The sequence below is a fragment of the Cheilinus undulatus genome, linkage group 16, assembly GCF_018320785.1.
Source record: "Cheilinus undulatus linkage group 16, ASM1832078v1, whole genome shotgun sequence".
In the NCBI taxonomy this organism is placed as follows: domain Eukaryota; kingdom Metazoa; phylum Chordata; class Actinopteri; order Labriformes; family Labridae; genus Cheilinus; species Cheilinus undulatus.
Genome location: NC_054880.1, coordinates 7,941,145 through 7,963,219, shown reverse-complemented (window position 1 = coordinate 7,963,219; position 22,075 = coordinate 7,941,145). Strand labels below are relative to the sequence as shown.

The window sequence follows — 22,075 nt, the reverse complement described above, 5'->3', positions numbered from 1 at the left end:
CCTAAGCAGACATTCGACTCCTGTGAGCACCTACTTCATCAACTGTGGGCGACATCTGATGCATACTCTATATCCATATGACATCACCTCTCCAACTCCAAATAACATTACTATAGTCACTGTAACTATAATGATTAATAATCATATAATCTCATAATTTTGAGATTTTATCGCATAATTTCAACTTTTTTCTCATAATTATTACTTTTATCTCATAATTTAGACATTTTATCACATAATTGCGCCTTTTTATCTCATAATTTCCACATTTTATCACATAATTTCAACTTTTTAGCTCATTATTATGACTTTTTATCTCATAATTTTGACTTTTTATTGCACAACTTCAACGTTTTATCTCATACTATCAACTTTTATCTCATAATTATGACTATTTGTCTCATAATTTCATAATTTAAAGTTTTTATCTCATAATTATGACTTTTCATCTAGTAATTATGACTTTTTATTGAATAATTTAAACTTTTTATCTCATAAGTATGACTTTTTATCTCATTATTTCGACTTTTTATTGCATAATTTCAACGTTTTATCTCATAATTTGACTTTTATCTCATAATTTTGACATTTTATCGCATAATTTCAACTTTATTCTCATAAGTATGACTTTTTATCTCATAATTTTGACTATTTAATCACATTATTTTGACTTTTTATCATATAATTTCAACTTTTATCTCATAATTATGACTTTTTAGCTCATAATTTCTACTTTTTATCTCATAAGTATGACTTCTTATCTCATAAATTCGAAATTTTATCTCATAATTATGACTTTTTAGCTCATAATTTCGACTTTTTATCTCATTAATTTGACTTTTTAATCTCATAATTATGACTTATTATTCTTCTGTTTTTTTGTTTTTTTTTTTAATTAATTCCCTAACTTTAACATTTTAATTTTTTTAAGGGGCGGAAATGGGCTTCCATACTTTTCTCCTCTGCAGAAAGAAGCTTCAATAGTGTTTGCGCCATTGTGTCAACGACATGAAGCCAAACGTGTCTGCGCATATACGCACGACGGACGCATCGACTGCTTCGGCCACATGCAGTTATTTCGGGGAAAAAAAATTCCTCTCTATATGTGTCATCGAAACAAGCCTCCAATACACACACACATTGACATTAAGAGCCGCGCACAGTTACAGGGAGGTGGACTTTGTGAGATAAAATTCAACTCACTAAAGTGCCTCACTGGGGAATTCTCTGTGAATGGTATCCTTCCGCATTCGGCGGTTGTCAATATCAGGCCCTGTCATCAGTGTGTCGGCTGTTGCATCATGTGACAGCCAAACTTTACATCTCCCATGTATGAGGCACCCATGGAGTTAGAAACCCTAGACTACAGTACCAGCTAGCCTGCACATTAATGCGCCTTTGAGCACAGCGCATATTAGCAAAAACAGAGGGAAGAGTGGCAGTAGACACACCTTTCAGAGCGAGGGAAACCAGCCTAGCAGGTGACTGCAGCTCTCAATCCAGGGCCTACAAACAAAAACAACATGAGGACTTTATTTGTGTTGCTTATTTTATTTCATGTTGCATCGACAGGTAAGACTGTATTGAAATCCTTATTTTCTGTTAAACTTTATCTGCAAAAACCTGTATGCAGTTATTTCATGTTGTGAAGCGCTGAACTTGGAGTTACTTCACTTTTACTTTTACAAGGCTCACTTCAGTCCATTAGTCTGAAAAAATCAATGTTGAAGGGCTAAGAAAGCATAGTTTGCCACTTCATACATACACACACATATATGCAGCGCTTAACAAATTTATTAGACCACCTGTCATATTTGTCTCAAAGACCATCCAGCATCATGAAGTGCTTTAATGCGGACTCTTTCATTTTCAGTGAGCTCTCCACGTTTTACCATTTTGAACAGGAATGAGGAATTTCAAACTGAATTCACCCGAATTTGAGCCGGCTCACTGGGTTTCTCTGAGAAGTCAGAAATTAATCAAGCATAACATTCAACCACTAAAACTCATTTTTCTGTTCAGGAATGCAAGTAAATAACTATAATTTGACATATTAATCAAGAAATATTAATGTGCTTTACTATTTTTTTCAGTTTTTTTTTTAATCAGTAAATTTGTGGATAACAATAATTATTTTGTTGTATTAAATAGCCTATATCATTTGGGTTAAAGAGCTTCTTCATATTGGTGTATTAACCATTGCAGAAACATGAAAATGATTTTGGTAATTACCAATGCTGTTAATTTAGGGCAGCTGTGGCATAAACCTTACTTTGGTTATAATAAATTCGTAAAGCACTGTATATATATATATATATATATATATATATATATATATATATATATATACAGTTGAAACCAGAAGTTTACATACACTATATAAAAAGGCACATAAACTTTTTTTTTCTCACCGTCTAACATTAAATCAGATTAAACTTTTCCTGTTTTTGGTCAATTAGGATTACCAAAATTATTTCTATTTGCTAAATGCCAGAATAATGAGAGAGATCATTTTTTTAGACATTTTTTTATTATTTTCTTGAGAGTCATAAGTTTACATACACTAAGATTACTATGCCTTTAAACAATTTGGGAAAGCCCAGATGATGATTTCATGTCTTTGGAAGCCTCTGATAGGTTTATTGACAACATTTGAGTTAATTAGAGGCACACCTGTGGATGTATTTTAAGGCACACCTGAAACACACTGCTTCTTTGTGTAACATCATGGGAAAATCAAAAGAAATCAGCCAAGATATCAGGAAGAGAATTGTGGACTTGCACAAGTCTGGTTCATCCTTGGGTGCAATTTCCAGATGCCTGAAGGTGCCACGTTCATCTGTTCAAACAATTATACGCAAGTATAAACACCATGGGAATGTCCAGCCATCATACCGCTCAGGAAGGAGACGGGTTCTGTGTCCCAGAGATGAACGTGCTTTGGTCCGAAAAGTGCATCTCAACCCAAGAACAAAAGCAAAAGACCTTGTGAAGATGCTGACTGAAGTTGGTAAGAGTGTGTCATTATCAACAGTCAAACGAGTCCTGTACCGACATGGGCTGAAAGGCCACTCTCCCAGGAAGAAGCCATTACTCCAAAAGAAACATAAAAAAGCCAGATTACAGTTTGCAAATGCACACAGGGACAAAGACCTTAATTTTTGGAGACATGTTCTGTGGTCTGACAAAACTAAAATTGAACTTTTTGGCCATAATGACCATCGTTACATTTGGAGAAAAAAGGGGGAAGCTTGCAAGCCTGAGAACACCATCCCCACTGTGAAACATGGGGGTGGCAGCATCATGTTGTGGGGTTGTTTTGCTGCAGGAGGGGACTGGTGCACTTCACAAAATAGATGGCATCATGAGGAAAGAACATTATGTGGAAATACTGAAGCAACATCTCAAGACATCAGCCAGGAAGTTAAAGCTTGGGCGCAAATGGGTTTTCCAAATGGACAATGACCCTAAGCATACTGCCAAACTGGTTACTAAGTGGCTTAAGGATAACAAAGTCAATGTTTTGGAGTGGCCATCACAAAGCCCTGATCTCAATCCCATTGAAAATTTATAGGCAGAGCTGAAAAGGCATGTGTGAACAAGACCGCCTACAAACTTGGCTCAGTTACACCAGTTCTGCCAGGAGGAATGGGCCAAAATTCCTGCAAACTATTGTGAGAAGCTTGTGGAAGCATATCCAAAACATTTGCCCCAAGTCATACAGTTTAAAGGCAATGCTACCAAATACTAATGAAATGTATGTAAACTTCTGACTCTCAAGAAAATAATAAAAAAATGTCTAAAAAATGATCTCTCTCATTATTCTGGCATTTAGCAAATAGAAATAATTTTGATAATCCTAATTGACCAAAAACAGGAAAAGTTTAATCTGATTTAATGTTAGACAGTGAGAAAAAAAGGTTAATGTGGCTTTTTATATAGTGTATGTAAACTTCTGGTTTCAACTGTATATATATATATATATATATATATATATATATATATATATATATATATATATACAGTGCTTTACAAATTTATTATAACCAAAGTAAGGTTTATGCCACAGCTGCCCTAAATTAACAGCAGAGAGAGAGAGGCCTACGCCGGCTAATTAGCAGAAGTAGTCTTGGATAAGCCCTTAATGAGAGGAGGACTGGACCGGACTATCTACTGTGGAGCTTTTGTCTTTTTGGGACTAGTCCAAATAAACCAGGATGGTTGGATTTCCAGCTTTAGCAGAGGCTACTGTTATATCATCATGAGGACTGATATTAGCAGCTGACAGTAAGACTCATTTTTCATTTCAAATGTAGAGTTCTAACACGGTGTCCAGTTAACAGAGCACCTTTTTTATGTGTTTGGATGCTTCGTTGTTGCTGGTGGAGGATGGTATTTGGCTGTTGTAAGCTGCTTAGCTATGATAGCAGCCAGCTTAGATGTGCTAACAGGCTAACGGTGCTAATATAAAGCTAACTGTTGTTGTTTATGAGTTTAACGTGGGCGTATATTGTGTAACTGACTGCATGTGTAAGGAAAGCGCGCAGCTTTCATTTTGATACTTTAAACCACTTACACAAAGAAAAATAAGAGAAAGTCCCTGGCAGTCATTTCCAGGGTCTCATCATGTGTACCTGTCTACCAGTCTGTAATAACAGGGTAATAGTTACTCAGGTTTACTGTTGGCTTGGTTTCTACTGTCTTGGTTTGGGACAGGTTTGGAAATAAAAAAGTGTCCTCAGTCCCGTTTAGCACAGACTTGTATGTATCAATATATCACAGAATATCAGATTTATGCGTTTTGCTGCTGTTAATGCAGAAAAATAATGTTAAAGCAAATGTCCGATAGTTGTTCTAAATGGCCGGAATTCTTGAAGACTGCCGGTCATTTTGACCGGGGACAAAAAAGTCTAGCGGAAACGCTGCTGCATGCACAATTTCTGGAGTGAAAATAATATTGGCAGTAGGCAGAGGTAACTTACGATAGCGTTATGGTGTACCGGTATGTGTTTATCCACTTCAGCACTGAGCTGAGGACAGCGACACAGGAGCCACACAGGTAGGCTACTGAGTGGCTGTCCTCAGTACCGCAGAAAAAGCACTGAAACGGAGATGAAGGGGGACCCTTTTTTTGGCTTATTTTAACTGGCCCAGCCAGTTTTCTGGAGGCCAACCCACAATCAAAATCTTGGCGCTGCTAGTGTCTGGGATCTACGACTGTGGCCCCATTAGAGCTAGCTGCAATCGGCTGTATGATCAATATTGCATAAAAAATGGGGAAAAGGCATTAAAAACAACAAAATGACTTACGTCAAGCTAAAAACAAACGGCCAGAAGCAATACAATACTGATGAAGTTCTTTCGGATGAAAAAAAGTTTTATATGATTGTTACATGTTGTGTATGACAATGCTGGTTCACTACTAACGCCCGTTTCAGACTGGGAGCGTGTTTTGCTGCTTGCGTGTGCCACGCGTGTCAGCTCCGGCTCCTGCCGGTGTGGCTTTCACACAGGGCGTGAGTTTGCTGCGTGTCAGCCGCATTTTCCTGCTCTCAAAGCCCTGTCCTTCTTCATGAGTTTTACCTGAAGAAAGCCCCCGACAAGTTTATTGATTCAGCGTATTGAGGAAGTTTGTCGGGAACTATTCAAAATAAAAGCATTCTGTACAAGTGAACAGAGTTTCTCTACAGAAATACTAAACCGGGCTTTTTCTTTGAAAAGCACAAACCATAAAAGCATTCATACGGTGTTTATCTTTCCTGTGACATATTCTACCAGTGTGGAGACAGAAAGTTTCACTAATAGTAGATCTTTAGTGAACAACTTTATAAAACAGGCACATTTAAGCTTGTGGCCTTCCTCTGGGTTATCAAGAAACACATTGTAAACATATTCTATGTGCATATTTGCCACAACGATGTAAAAATGGCGCTCTGTTTATAATTTTCCTGTCTAATATGGTCACCAGCCGCACACGGTGTGTGGAAAAAATAGGCGAGACTTTGAATCTCTGAACTCTCCGCGCCTGAGCCGTGCGAGCCGCGGCGCTCATGCTGGCAGTCTGAAGGCCCTGACTTGTTAACAAGCAATCAAACTGAAAATCCACGCGTGTCGCGGTTGAGATGCGCGTGTCACACTCCCAGTCTGAAACAGGCTTAACACTCACGTCTAGCGGGGCATCTCGCTCTTACTGGCCAGGGAGTGGCACATGATCTGCTGGGGGAAAGTATGACGAAGCGTCGGGAAATCGGACTCGCTAACAGCAACATAGCATTTACACAGATGCACTCGGCATCGTCTTTCTCTTTAAAGCTTCCAAAGACTCTGCCATCCCATCCCTGCTCTTTATCCTCTATGTTGTTTTCTAGGTTGAAGTGCAGGACATCTATTTTGATCGGTATCCTCACTCTCATTTGTGTGGAGATGCCACAACTACGTTACACCAAAGCATAAAAAGCTGCTGATAAAAACACCTAACTGTGTCTCCCAGTGTGATGTTAGTTATACTACAGTATATAATCTGCTTTCTGACTAAAATAATGTTAACAGTGTGTCCCAGTTGACAATTTCACCACACTGACGTTCACAGCGCAGTATCTGCCATTAACGTTTCAACTTACTGTAAATTTGGCTAGCTGGGCTGAGCTAGTACTTGTTAGCGTTCGCCATCTTTGTCAACCCCCACAAAATTGCAAAAGGTGGACACTGGTTTGCAACCAGTGTTGGGCGTAACGCGTTGCTAAGTAATGCGTTACAGTAACTCCGTTACTTTTATTGGTAACTAGTAGTGTAACACGTTTCTTTTCAAAATTAAAAACACCGTTACCATTACTGGGAATTTAGATCACACGTTACTCTGCTGACAACTCATTGATGAAGCTTAGTAAACATCCGGTTCGGCAGACGACGTGACAGAGCACATCAGCATCCTGGGAGAGAGAACAGCCTCTGCAGAAACAAACAAACACAGGCACTGAACCGCGTACACACATAGGTCATGGCTGAACACTTGAGCGTGAGCTCTCTGTCTTGGAAACACCAGAATTACTTTTCCCTCCTTGGGATAAAGGACGCAAAAGAACAGGGAATTAAACCTGTCCACCTCCACGAACAGCAATTTTAACTTCACCAAATACTGAGTTAAACAACACGCTTCAGCTAAACTAATTTCCGGAGAGCTAAAGACACCGCTAACCCAGGCACAGCTCACGTTAGCTGGGCAGAGCAAGCAGGGAGGAACCGCCCCATCTAAACAACCCAAGACTGGATTTAATTCACCGCCAGCTGCAGAGTGTGTCACTAAGGAAGCACTAAACAGACTGATAGCAAGGTATGCTGTGAAAGACATGCTTCTGATACAAGCTGTGTAGTCCGCTGTCTTCAGAAAAATAAGAGAAAAAGATAAGACGAGGGATAGGACCGCCATGTAAAAAGATATTCAGAGAGGAGCTGGGATTTAATCTTTACTCTGTCAGTAGAGTAGGCTAGATCTATTTGAGACTTCTTAAACAGTGTTAAAAATGTTTTAACACTGTCAAAAATTGAGAAACATTTCTACTGAGTTCTATTGTTTCACCACTTTCCAACATAATGATAATGGCTACAATGTTATATAAAATTTGAGTTATTTCCTCTCACACTGTCATAACTACACAAAATAATATGATGTGTACAATAATGAGGACTGAAGTGAAAAATGTAACGCCTGAGTTACTTTTCAAAGTAACTAGTTACTTTAACAAAGCAGTAACTCAGTTACTAACAGTTACTTTTTGCAAGCAGTAACTAGTAACTGTAACTAGTTACTATTTTTCAGTAACTTGCCCAACACTGTTTGCAACAACTATTGACATTATAGAACATAAAAGGTAACCTGCAGTCAAATATTCTTACCTTTAACTTAAGCTTGCATGTCTTTAACGGTCCAACCAAGTCTGTGTCTGCTGTTGGCAGGCGGCGTGAGCTTCCAGTTTAAGACATACGTCATTTTTCCCGCCGATGGTTTCGCACTTGAGCAGATTAGCTCCTGTCACTTAGCTTGTGAGCAGTTACCTTGGTTGCTGAGGTTGCTTGGTTGCCTGAGAAAACGTTTGTTTAAATTTCAGTATATATATTTTTATGTGTGTAAGAAGAAAAATGCTTGTGTGAGCAGTATATTGAATAATGTCTATTTCATGCACTTTTTAATTTATTTCAATATTCTACACCTGACGTTCACGTCCACAACCTTGTGTATGGCTCAAGGGGGGCAAGGTAGGGTGACCATATTTTTAATCCTCAAAGTAGGGACACTTACATTTTGTCACAAACCCACATGAATGAGATCATGATGTGATTTTTTTTTTTTTTTTGTCAGCACTCTTTTTGAAACCATAGATAGTGCTTTAGCAGATGTAATAGTATTGTCCAAGATCAACTTCAACTGAAAAACCTCTGGTCCTGAAAAATGAAGCAAATGTGAAGTGCAAAAAATTGCAATACTGCAAGTGTCCACTTGAGGCTGGCTGCAGGAACACTGGAAGTCCCGTCTGGACATGTTAAACAGCCGGTTTTGACTCTAGAAATAAACTGGTTTACAGTCTGGTTCAAAACACCAAACATGTCTCATTAGCTAGTGTCTTATTGTGCTCCCACTGTACGGGGGGTGAATTTTTTGTACCACGATCGTTTGGATTATATTTAGGATGAAAGCTGATTGGCGTGTCTCATTTGATTGACAGATAGCTTGAAGCTTGCGTGACTTGGAGGAAAGTTATCACGTGGTAATAATATTCATTATCAGTTATGTAATTACATGGGCCTAATAACATCAGAAGTTTAAACCATTTCCCCTTCTTATGGTCTCAGGTAAATCTGGACTTACGGTCACCCTAGGCCGACACATGTAAAAAACATGTTTCCTACCAAGACAAGCTTTCGATGCAACTCTTTGCTCTTGTTTTGAATAGACGTGGCCTTGTTTCAATTAATTATTACTTCTGTCCAACAGCTTCCATGGCAGCATGCCTTGGATACACGGGAAAACCCCACCTGTAACGATCACATACCCAGACTGGGAGAAGAGTTAAACATTTTTTCTGTCACGGAAAGCTTTCAGTGTTGCTCTCCTTATTTTAATAAAGTCCAGTCCGGCACCGGTGTGTCCCTGAAGCACCACTCAGCTGCACTTTGCTGGAGATACGCTGCAGGTCTATTTTCAGCACCGGCTGCTGCCAAACCGTGTCAATTCCCATTGATCAGAAAGCTCCAAACAGGAAGTATAAAGCAGAGTATCTGGTACTTTCAAGATGCAACACAATGCACAGACTCTGGATCATGAATCATCACGATATCATCATTATGTCTCATCCTGTAGTGAGAGCAAAGGGTCACCGAGAGGTCATCGGATCACAGAGCTACAACGGCGCTATTGATGAGGAAAAGTTAACTTTTGAGGACATTTAGCCAAAAAATTTTACATAAAACCACAGATCCTCTAGGCAAACACTAACCTTTTAACTTCCTAATGTACTCACCCAGTGGAGGAAGCAATAATATCATGGACTTATGCCGGAAAGAATGATAAATTAACCCCAAAAAGGTCAAACAATCTGCTGCTGACATCCTATTCAAACTTGCCAGGAGAATTCGCCGTTCTCCCATTATCTCTGCCCTCTGATCAGGGTTGCACACCGCTGTGCTGTGCTCTAGACACTCTTCCAGTGGATGAGGTCACCCATCTTCGTACAGAGCAAAATCGTGGTGCTGTGGAAATTTAGTGTGTATGTACATTTTTGAAAGTATCGTCGGTCAGTCAGTCAGTCATTCAGCAAGACACAGACAGACCCATGTGCAGGGCTGACCTCAGCTGTTTTGCTGTATTTTTCAGGCAATTGCAGAGCCTAGGGGGTGGGGCAACAAACAGGATAATCCAGTAACTTTTATAATATCATGCGGCTTATATGGGCATTTGACAATACATTTTATAAATCAATATTTATACTGATGCATTGCACTTGTGTGAGTCCAACTAGTAGTCCAAGAATCTTTGTTTATAATCACTCACAGTAGTTTGAAATAATCCACTAAAAATGGAATACTTTGAAAAGTTATTTTTTATAATATAATTCAAAAAGGGAAACATTCATACAGGCCTATTCCAGATTAATTAAATATAAAATCAGATATTCTAAGCTTGTTTTGTCTGTTTAAATCTTGATATTAGTGGTTAGTGTATTTTACAGCAAACAGATTGTTATTTTAAAATAAGAAATCCAAAATCGAGACACAAGTGTTTCCCCAACTACTCTTTCAATAAAGGATAGCAAAACATGGGAAAAAAGTCATTCCCTGGGGGCTCTCATTCAGATCATTATTAAAAAGAAAATCACAAAAACAATTAAAAAATGAACAGTTTCTTATCTTTCATCTCCTGGTTTCCGTTAACCTTGCTACTCAGATGGATTTGCCATGCCTGTTATCAGGGCAAATCCATCTTGAAAAGTTCCAGTCCACATTTTTGCCTAACTGAACACTGTTTTGACCAATCAGTGTCATTTAAGGAGAATGAGGTGGGAGCTACAGGCGGGTTTTAGTTGTACTGGAGTTTAGCAATAGCTACCACTAGTGTAGTGATTAGCTTGTATGTACCTATAGTATAGCAGCAGTTATACCAGAGCTGGACCATGTTTCTGTATGAAATAAAGAGTAAGGACAACACTCACAGCTTTTCATGATGGAAAAGATGTTTATGAACTTAAAACTAAAATCAACTTTTCTCTTTCAGTGAAACATTCCCTGATATATGTCTTCACTGCATCTTCTGGAGTTGCAGAGTTTCCAGAGTTTTTGGGTGTAGGGATGCTTGATGGAGTTCAGTTTGGATACTGTAACAGCACAGCACACACAGTAGTGCCCAGACGTGAATGGATAAAAGAATTCTTCAAAGACAGTCCACAAGACCTGGAGTGGTATTCTGCAGAGTGTCTGGACCATCACTACTTTTTCAAAGCTCATATTGACATCATGATGCATCGCTTAAACCAAAGTGAAGGTACTGTATGTTTTTATGTTCATGATCAATGCCAAGTGTTAATTACCAAGTGTTTTCACACATCTCTGTAGTAGTGTTATTATCAACAGGCTTTAAGACTAAACTGAAGTATTTGAGTTTTAAAACAGCACTGTAGACCAGTGGTTCTGAAACTAATGAGTCAGGACCTAGAAGTCGGTCGTGGAGCCCTTTTCAATGGGTTGCATTGAAAAGTGTATAAGAAATTTTGAAAACATCTCTGTTTCTCTGATTTCTCGCATTTTTGTACCGTGTTAGTCCCAAAGTGTGCGATTTTTCATTAGTGTTGGAATTTCACTTTTCTTGTCCCTCTGTCTCTCTCAGGTGTGCACATTCTACAGAAGATGAGTGGCTGTGAGTGGGATGAAGAGACTGGAGAGACTGTTGGTTATAACCAGTATGGTTATGACGGAGAAGACTTCTTGGCATTGGACATGGAGACACTGACGTGGGTTGCTCCGAATCCTAAGTCATTTATGACCAAACTCAGATGGGATACTGAAAAGGCTAATTTAAAAATGAATAAAGACTTCCACATGCACATATGCCCCAAATGGCTGAAGAAGTATTTACAGTATGGAATCAGCTCTCTGCAAAAAGGTGAATTACACAGCCAGATGTAGAGATGCATTCTGTTTTTAAAGATGATTTAAAGGAAATTATGTTATGCAAACACATGCATGTTTCCCTCCTTCAGTGCTTCCCTCAGTGTCTCTCCTCCAGAAGTCTCCCTCCTCCCCAGTCAGCTGCTTCGCCACAGGTTTCTACCCTAACACAGCTGTGATGTTCTGGAGGAAAGATGGAGAGGAGCTTAATGAGGGCATGGACCATGGAGAGATCCTCCCAAACCATGATGAAACCTTCCAGATGAGGGCTGACCTGGACATTTCCTCAGTGAAACTTGAAGACTGGGGGAGGTACGAGTGTGTGTTTCAGCTCTCTGGAGTGGAGGAGGACATCGTCACCAGACTGGACCAATCAATGATCAGAAGCAACAATGGTAAGTCTGGTATCAGGGTTAAATCTGGTCAGATGTGGCATTACTAACAGAGAGAGCTTAGCCCAGTAGGCAATTTGTTTTCTTTTTTTTAACAAGGGGGATGCACCTTGTCCCCCACACCAATCGCAGTCAGTCATGCTCTCTCAGGTGGACCTCATTAAAAGGTTTTGCCTGTGAGACGTCATGGTGACTTCAAGTGCAATTCAGAAATCTAACTTATACTTGAATGATAGGCAGGTTGCTTAAAACGGGACAGTTATTATTTTTTGTTGTTTTCCTTTGTAGAAATTCAGACATATGCCATACCTTATTGTTCTTTTATTACTGGAGCATTTTTAAAGTAATGACAGACATAGCAATATTCCAGTTTTCAAAATTCCATAAAGTAACAAAATCAAATTGTTAGCAGTAGTTGTTATCAGAAAATCCCAGCATATTCTTATACTTTTGGGTGTCAAGGTGTCCCCCTGATTTTCCATGTTATTTTACTGTAGCATTTTTAATAATTAGATGTTAAAATCAAAATCCCATTCATTTCTACACTGGCATATTAAAAAATGTATTAAAATCTTAGCAAGTTGTGTTTGTATTTAAGTACTGTGTTTAAAAGTAATAAATAAATACAACATTAAATTTAATGCAGTGGACTGAGTTCATTGAGGCAGGATTTTCTCATGTTTCTTACAATAAACTAATATAGCCAGTTAGAGTTCATGTAAGAAAAAACTCATCTAAAAAAAAAAAAGTAACATTACTCAGAAAAATCTATGAATAATGAACACGCAGAGATGGGCACAACTACATCAAAAAGTATCTTGTTATCAATACTTGCTAAAAATGTAACAAAATACACATAGAAAATATAGGATTAGAAATGTAGTTAATTAAACTACAAATAATTTTTTGTCATTTCAAAATACAAAATGATTAAACAAACTGGTATAAGGCTGCAACAATTAGATAAATAAAATAGCCGGCAACAAATCAATTAGTTGACTAATCATGTGGTTTTCAGTGAGCACAGGGAAACTTTCCACTTTCAGCAGATTAATGTGAAAACAGCCTACAGCAGTGGTACTTAACCTTATTCTACCCAGGAGCCACAGTGTCTTGAAAATACTTCTGCAAGAGCCACCATCAAAAACCAGGCATGTGATGATCAATCTATCCATAGCTGAAATGAAACAGTGAATTGGTGGATTATTGTGTTGTTAAATGGGATGAAATAGGCAACATAAAAATATCTGTATAGTGTCAGAAGAAAAGATATTTGACTGATAATAAGCATATGTTTTTATTTAATTATTTAAGTTCCACCTGGACTAAAGTCTTTTTTTTTAGATATCAGAATGTGCTGACTTAGAGCTATAAGAAGCTTTTCAAAGAGCTGATGAATCATGGGTGTCTGTTTGGTCATTAATATTCATATTTGGACATTTACTGTAGTTCTGTGACTCTGTTAACTGCTTTCTATTTTTTTTTTCTTCTCATTATTATTGCTTTTAGCTAAAGGGGGAGGGTCCTCATATTGGTCTTTGCTCTGGGCCTCCAAATGGCTAAAACCGGCCCTGCCTGACACCTGCAGCTCCCCTCACAAATTGTTCTGCCAGTTTGTTGCTTTCATTTTTCTGTTTCTGCCCTTTTGACAATATTTATCATTGATACATTTAAGATCAAATAAAACACCCACGTTTGGAAAAGTTTTACTCAATTTTACATTATTTTAAGATGTGATCTGTGTCTGTTTGACTCATTGATGATGATGCGCATCACAAAAGTCATCATCAAATACGAGAAAGGGAGAGCATAGGCAGAGAGTGACTGAAGAAATGTGTTAAAACGAGAGCATTAGAAGCTTCACCTTGAACACAAGACAGCACAACTCTATGAATGAACTTACTGAAGAGACGCGCCATCAGCAGACTTCCTCTGCGCTCTCTTATGCACGTTCCTTCGTCCTGGCCGCACCCGACGGTAATAATACACAAGTTTTCATTTTAATTTGGCAGTTAAAGTCTGTCTTCTGTGTGGACTTGTGTGGACTTATATTTATTGATATGATATATTGCAGTCTTTACTGCTGACAGTTTCCACCTTTATAGAGGATTTCAGGAGGATTTTTTTAATAGTAAGCCGTAAAAGAGCTGCAACTGGACACTAAAGAGCCACATGCGGCTCGAGAGCCGTGGGTTGAGTAGGCTATCACTGGCCAACAGTGTCAAACTCCGAGCTTCACTGTACACCCAGGAGGGAAGAGGGAGGGAGGCAGGGTAATGGCGCAGCATCAGCGCATTGAACAGGCTGTGTATCCATGGGACATTACAAGTTATGCTGGATGGGAATGCTGACGTGAAAACAGGAGGGCTAATTAACCAGTGGCGATCTGCTGCAGTTTAATACCTAAATGGGAAACCCTGTAAAGTATCAATGATTCAGACAGAACATACTCAACTAAGCATCCCTGCTCTGCCCTGACAGAGAGGGGATGGCAAGTTAACAAAGGGGATGCATTTTGGTCATTTTGCTAACAAGGGGGACGCCATCCCCCCTCATCCCCCCTCATATCGCCTACTGGCTTTAGCCAATCACTGGAAAGAGACTCTCTGATGTCACCAAGCAACAGTACAGCTATATGGTTCCTAAAGTGTCAATGGTGGTTAAGAATCCTAGGAAACCCCTTTGGATCCCATGTTAAATGCCTATTTTTAAAGCCAAAGTACGTTACACATGTTCACTGACTGGTCAAAAAACACTCCTTGCCTTTGGGCGTCAGTTTGACCTGGTAGGTAGAGCTGGCGCCCATGTGAGGCTGTGGTCCTTGATGTATTGGTTGCAAAGTTGATTCCTGGTCTTTCCCACTGTTTGGTGCATGTCTTCCCCCACTCTCTTCTTGCGTAAAAGCCCAAGAAAATAGTCTTAAGCAGGATCTTGGGTGTTTTATTTGAACTTACATAAAACCAAAGCTACTGATTGAAGCAGTGTGGAACCTTGTGACACAGGGCCTGTGTTAGTCATTTGGAGGCTCAGGCCCAAGACCAGAATGAGGCCCCTCCCCCTGTGGCTAAAAGCATAAATAATGAGTGGGAAAAGTAGAAAGCACCTCTTTTAAGTTAACAGAGCCACAGAACTACCGTGTCCAAATGAGAGCTATGCATACCAAAATAGCCAATCATCATTTTTCAGCATCTCATAGTTCAAACTAATATTTTAACAACCCTTTAGGCCAGGTGGAAAAACATATACAGATCCTTTCTTCTGTTACTACACAGACATTTTTATGTGGCCTATTACATCCTATTTAACAGCACAATAATCCACTAATACCACTAAATCCACTAAATACTTTACAAAAATACAGTCAAATAGAAGATTAATTCTGGGATGTACATAAGGGGAAACCAGAACCACACAGTTAGGTGTTAGAGGTTATGACAGTGTATATAAAACAGTGTCTACTATAACTGTACAGATCATAAAGGTTAATAATGTCCAGGTGGTTGAACAAACCTTTGTTTCAGTTCCAGGTTCTCCTCTTTGGTCTCCTCTTGTTATTGGAGTTGTTGCAGGACTGCTGCTCCTGTCAGCCTGCATCGCTGGATTCATCATGTGGAGAAAAGAGAAAAATGGTGAGGAACACATCCTTTCTAGCAGTTTCTGGTTTAAAGACTTTTATTAGATGTTTTCTGTTCTGATAAATAAGTTGATTAGTGATCATGAGGCCAACGTTACTTGTTTTGTCCTCCTAACATAAATCATAACTTTGTGATTTCTCATTTTGATTTCAGAGTTCCAGGCTGTTCAACGTAAGTGATATTCCGTTTATTATAAAGTCTACATGATTAATATAATCAGAGCTACACAGAAACTCTGTTAACCCTTAATAAAGAGTTTAACTTCTGTTGTTTCTGATCTAAATTAATGGAAGTTTTCTGCAGTTGTCTTGAAAATAATTACTTCTACAATGCATTGTGATGCAAACGCGGGTGATTCTGTATTGATGCAAATAGATGCTTCCTGTATATTTTTTATTTATTTATTTTGATGTACAATATACACTACACTTGCCACTACACTGGCCACTTTATTGGGTACACCTTGCTAGTACTAGGTTGCTATCAGAACTGCCTTAGTTCTCCACAGCACAGTTTGAACAAGGTGTTGGAAACCTTCCTCAGAGATTTTGGTCCATATTGAAATGACAGCATCATGCAGTTCATGCAGATTTGTCGGCTGCACATCCATTATGTGAATCTCCCATTCCCCCATCTCCCAAAGGTGCCCTACTGGATTGAGATCTGGTGACTGTGGAGGACACTGGAGTACAGTGAACTAATTGTCATATTTAAGAAACTAGTCTGAGATGATCTGAGCTTTGTGACATGGTGCATTATCCTGCTGGAAGCAGCCATCAGAAGATGGGTACAGTGTGGTCATAAAGGGATGGACATGGTTAGCAACAATACTCAGGTAGGTTGTGGAGTTTAAAAGATGCTCTGTTGGGCCCAAAGTGTCCCAGGAAAACATCTTCCACACCATTACATCACCACCCTGAACTGTTGGCAGAAGGCAGGATGGATCCATGCTTTCATGTTGTCTACGTCAAATTCTGACCTTACATTCTGGATGTCACAGCTAAAACAATACTCATCAGACCTGGCAAGATCTTTCCAATCTCCTATGTCCAATTTTGTTGAACCTGTGTGGATTGTAGCCTGAGTTTCCTGCTCTTAACTGACAGGAGTGGCGCCCAGTGTGATTTTCTGCTGTTGTAGCCCATCTGCTTCAAAGTTTGACGTGTTGCGTGTTCAGAGATGATATTCTGCACACCTCAGTTTTAAGGAGTGGTTATATGAGTTCCTGTTGCCTTTCTATCATTTAAACCAGTCTGCCCATTCTCCTCTAACCTCTGACCTCAACAAGGCGTTTTCATCCACTCAACTGCCACTGACTGGATATTTTTCCTTTTTCAGATCATTCTCTGTAAACCCTAGAGATGGTTGTGTGCGAAAATCCCAGTAGATCAGCAGTTTCTGAAATCCTGGAACCAGCCCGTCTGGGCCATGCAATGTTCAAAGCCACTTAAATCCCCTTTCTTCCCCACTCTGATGCTCAGTTTGAACTTTAGCGAGTTGTTTTTACCACGTCTACATGCCTAAATGCATTGAATAGCTGCCATTTGTTAGGCTTATCTACTATTTGTGTTAAGAAGCAATTGAAAAAGTGTACCTAATAAAGTGGTCGATTAGATCAATCATAATCTAATCAAATCCTGAGACCAGTCAAGATGCTTAGCTTCAGTTAACATCACCAGTGAAACATTTTGAAAGTCCACCCCTGGACCATCAGCTATTTTTCTCCGCTATATCATAGTAATTTATAAAACAGAATCATGCCGTCCATCGCTAAAAAGCTCAGATTCTTGTGATTCTGGCCATTTTTAAGATCTAACTAACGCTGCAGCCACAATCTCTGCATCCATCACACATCATAATGTAGATGACTTTAAATATAAATAAAGCTGTTTACAATAAATGACCTGATGCATGTTGACTCATTATTCAGTAAGCTCTTTAGAGTACAGTAGGCTGCATATGTTTCTGTTTAAAACTGAAGCTGAATTTGATAGAAGTTCAAGGTTTCATCCATCCTTCCTCAAATTCAGTGCATGTCAAAATTGATAAAAACTCAAAGCTGATAATTGTTAACAGACAAATGGATGTGTCTATCTCTGAGCATAATGTTGATGTCAGTATGAGTAAAATGTCTCTTTATTGCTGCTTGTCTCCACAGAGGAACAGGATAAACCAGAGACAGAGCCAAGCTCCAACACATGAGGAGTCAGCACAGCTGCCAAGAACAGTCATTTTGTAAATAAAATCAGAGCACAACCACTGCTATAATCATGTTAAACTTTTCTTCAGGCATTAATCCTACAAAATAAAATAAAAGTCAAGTTCAGGAAGTGGAATGATCTAATAGACAACAAAAACACATCTAGAAGCACCAACTTTAGAGATAATATAATAACATGTTGGAAATAAGTTTTTTATGGTAGATTTTAGATGACAACCACATGACTGTACAATATGTGAGTTTTCTTGATAATTGTATTGCACTAAGTCTTTGAGCTCACATTATTATAAAATGTTTCCACTAGAGGGCATCAACAGCTCTGAATAAAAGCTCCTTTTATTCAAGGTTGGTCTTATTTTCACCTGTTTATTTCCCCCTCACATTAAACAGCTAACAGGTGTGTTATTGTGCTGGACGCCAGCAGGTTACTGATAAAACAATGCTCTTAAAGCAGCAGTGTCAAACTCAGTCACAGCAGGGGCCTGATCCTAAATTTAGGTCTAACCTGAGGGCCTAACAGAGTCAACGTTTAACTAAAAAATGTCAACCTCATGTGTAAAGGTAATGACTTACAGAAAATCAAAAACTGATTTTGAGATTTAAAAAAAGTCAAAAGTAAACATTTAAAGGCCTTAAAATATGAGGTGAAATGTCAAAATTATTAGTTTTAAAAGTAAAAAATGAAATTAAAAGTCAAAATAATGTTTTTAAAAGGCAAATATCTGAGATAGAAAGTCAAATTCATGAGTTTTAAAGGTCAAAATATGAGATACAATTAAAAATAATGAGTTAAAGAGTTAAAATATAAGATTGAGTTTTAAATTGATAGTCTTAAAGTCAAAGTTAGGAGATGAAAAGGTCAAAACATGCGATAAAATTCAAAATTATGAGTTAAAATGGTCAAAATATGATTTTACATTTAAAATTCTGAATCTCAAAGATCAAGAAATGAGATAAAAGGTCAAATAGTTTGAAAAGTCAAAACATGAAATTAAAAGTCAAGATAAGTTTGGTAAAAGGCAAATATCTGAGATAGAAAGTCGAAATCATGAGTTTTAAAAGTCAAAATATGACTTCAAATTTAAAACTGAAATATGAAATAAAAACACAAATATATTCCTTTTCCCACAATCCTGACTTTTGTGTATTTCTTTTATCTTTACTTTTAAATAATACTTTTAATAACTTAACAAGGATATTTTTAGGCATCAAGTTATAAATTTACATTTTTATACTGGATGAAATCTGCAGACCTCATACTGGTGGACCAGTTATTATAAAAACAAGAAATGATCTTGCAGGCCGGGTAACAATGGGCCAGATTTGGCCCTCAAGCCTTGAGTTTGACACCCCTGTCTTAAAGGAATATATTTTTATGCAAATAAAAATATGTTTATTACAATGAGCTGTCTGAAAAGGAAGAAACATCTTACAGTTTTAGAGAAGCCATAGATAAAGAATATACTAGATCTTTTAATCACCAGTTTATTTGTTGTTTGAGATTTGATTTCTTTACTTTCTCCTTCACTCAGATTGAGCTGAGTTTTTTTTTTTTTATTAAAAATTTTTATTCCAATCAAAGTTCAGTAATGATATGACACTGTTTAAAACAGAGGGTCTCTTATTTGTGGCAAATGACTGACAGACAGAGATCCTTTATCAATCCTGAGGGAAATTCAAGAAAACATGTCAGTTTTGTTTGAAACTAAAGCTACCACTGATCTTTCTGTTCTGATTTCTTTTTTGTTTTTTATGCATCTGTATCACAGCTAAGGTGGAAATAAAAACACTAACTGCTTCTGTGTTGGTTAATATGCTCTGTTGTCCTTCAATAAATTCAGTTTAATAAATCTTGAAACCTTTTCTCTGATCTGTTGAAACAATCAGGTGACCATTATTCAAGCAAGTTATTTTAGAAATGTTAAATAGTCATTGTATTGAATTAGCATTAAATAGTTAAATGAATAACCTGAGCTATAAGTTTATCAGATGTCCAGTATAGTGAACTGAGTTTATCACTAATATCAGAAATAAGAAAACATGTTTCTATTTCACAGCTAGCTACTTTCCATGATGTTTGTATGTTTCAATGATTGGAGGGAGGACAAAAACAGACATGCCTGCTGTCTTCATGGTCATTTTAGATGCTGTCAGAGAGTCTACAGGAAAAAAAGAAGAAGCTCCAGGTTTGAGGATCTGATCGTAGCTCTGCTCTCATCATGACGGTGTTTAAAGTAGCTGAACGTCCCAAACTGAACTAATCAATACAGCACAGAGACAAGCTATATAATGATCAAGCTGTTACACTTTTTTTTTTAGAACTATACACACTGTGAATTTGATGCCTTCAACAGGTTCCAAAAAAGATGGGACTATAATACCACTGTTACACCATCGTTTCTGCCGACACTGTAAGTGTCTGGGGACTGAAGACACTGGGCAACAATTCAAAGGGCCAACTTCCTGTGTATTTGCCAATATGGGTCCAATGGGTCCAACTAAATTTCACAATCTTAAGCTGAACCTGCTGCAGGGCTGATTTTTAAAACGTTTCTAGGGGTGCCACTGAGCCTTTTTAGTGACATCTATCAATTTAACCCATATGTAAATATTACACTTTTTACCAGTGATGAAGGAATAGTTAAGGTCCAAATTCTGTGGCTGGTTCAAGTGAGCTTTATTCACTGCGCAGTGGAGAGAAGCATGGCTGGTAAGGTTCTCTGACGGGTTTTTAAAAGAGGGTTTGAGAATGACAAAAGGCTGATCAAAAAGACTCTCAGGATAAAAGAAGAGTCACAAGGCAACGTTCTGTCACAAGGGGTACAGGATGCAGTCGATGGGAAGATACTCAATCAACATTCAACATTTGCATTTCTGTTATTTCCTGGCAGGGAGAATAGATTGACAATGAGGTGTGAAGAGTGAGCAGAGAACATATGGGTTCTTATTAAAACACAAGCAGAAACACGGGATTACTGAATAAAACATACAACTTTACTTCCACAATAGCCAACCAGATATGTGTTTCAAAAGGACGGTCTGATGAACCGTCAGTGTACGAGATTAAATCAGAATTTTAGATCCAACTTACTCACATTTGGGTCTAAATGATTTAGGACAAATAATTTAATTATGATTACTTTTCAATATTGAGATTGTGATTTAATGTCAATTTTTATTATAATTTTTATTATTTTAAGTTCCAATAAACACAAGTAATAAATTGTTGGATATTATAACCAACACAGTATTATGTGGAGAAAAACATAAGCTGTTCTTAAATGCTGGCTTGGCCTGTATGTTAAGGTTTTAAACACTCTGCTTGTAAAAAAAAATAGATAACAAAAAAATAGAAAAAGGAAATAGTCTTACTGATCTCCAGTGAGTAAGGTCATAGATATTGAAGTACAGGAAAGTAAACGAGAACAAATACCTATCATTACCATCCATCTAATATCTAAATAAAGTCCTAGTTAGGGCTGAAGGATGTTGGAAAATCATTTTTTTATTATTATTTTCACTCATATTACACATACAGTGTGAACTAATGTATTGATTACTCACTTCAAGCCATTCTCATTTTGATTAAAAACATACAAAAAACATAAATATAAGGAAAGTAAGATTTCTTACAAATTATTAAAAATCGACCCTTAAATTTTTTCATGCTGTGTAGATCACAACACAACTCTACAGAAAAAAAATCTTAAATTGATGTTTTGACTCAGCATTCAGGTTAGAGATATATTGTGTCTTCTGTGTGACATTTGCAGTACGCCATGTTTATGTTTATACGTCTATAGGAAGAAGAGTAGCTGGATTTAACTAGACTAAAAGACACAAAGAGATGTGTGGGCTTGAAGGAATCACAGCCTCATCACCTGACCAACATGCAACTGTCATACGCCGTGTGGTCAACATGAACAACACATTTTCCAGCATGAATTACACAGTCGTTGCCAAACACAATAGGGCCTGATAAATCAAAAATGCAACAGTGGCATCGGCTCTGAGGTGCCCAGGTATTCCAACGCCATCCGAAGACCACTTATATGACTAATAAGCTACAGGGCGATAGTGTGACCCATGTTTCTGCAGCAAAACACCAGACACAAGTCCATCCCTTTCACAGATATGGAGATGAAACTTCAGCAAGCAGCCAGGAAGGCCCA

At 38.0% G+C, this 22,075-nt stretch overlaps 1 protein-coding gene across 1 annotated transcript; it reads left to right on the top strand.

Annotated features, from left to right (window-relative positions):
• The first annotated feature begins 1,494 nt into the window (after window positions 1-1,494).
• LOC121523400 (major histocompatibility complex class I-related gene protein-like) lies at window positions 1,495-18,666 on the top strand. The gene is made up of 7 exons (XM_041808285.1): window positions 1,495-1,572; window positions 10,766-11,032; window positions 11,375-11,650; window positions 11,748-12,050; window positions 15,569-15,676; window positions 15,836-15,853; window positions 17,841-18,666. The coding sequence occupies exons 1-7, from the start codon at window positions 1,524-1,526 to the stop codon at window positions 17,882-17,884; spliced, it is 1,065 nt and encodes a 354-aa protein (XP_041664219.1). The 5' UTR covers window positions 1,495-1,523; the 3' UTR covers window positions 17,885-18,666.
• The last annotated feature ends 3,409 nt before the right edge of the window (window positions 18,667-22,075 follow it).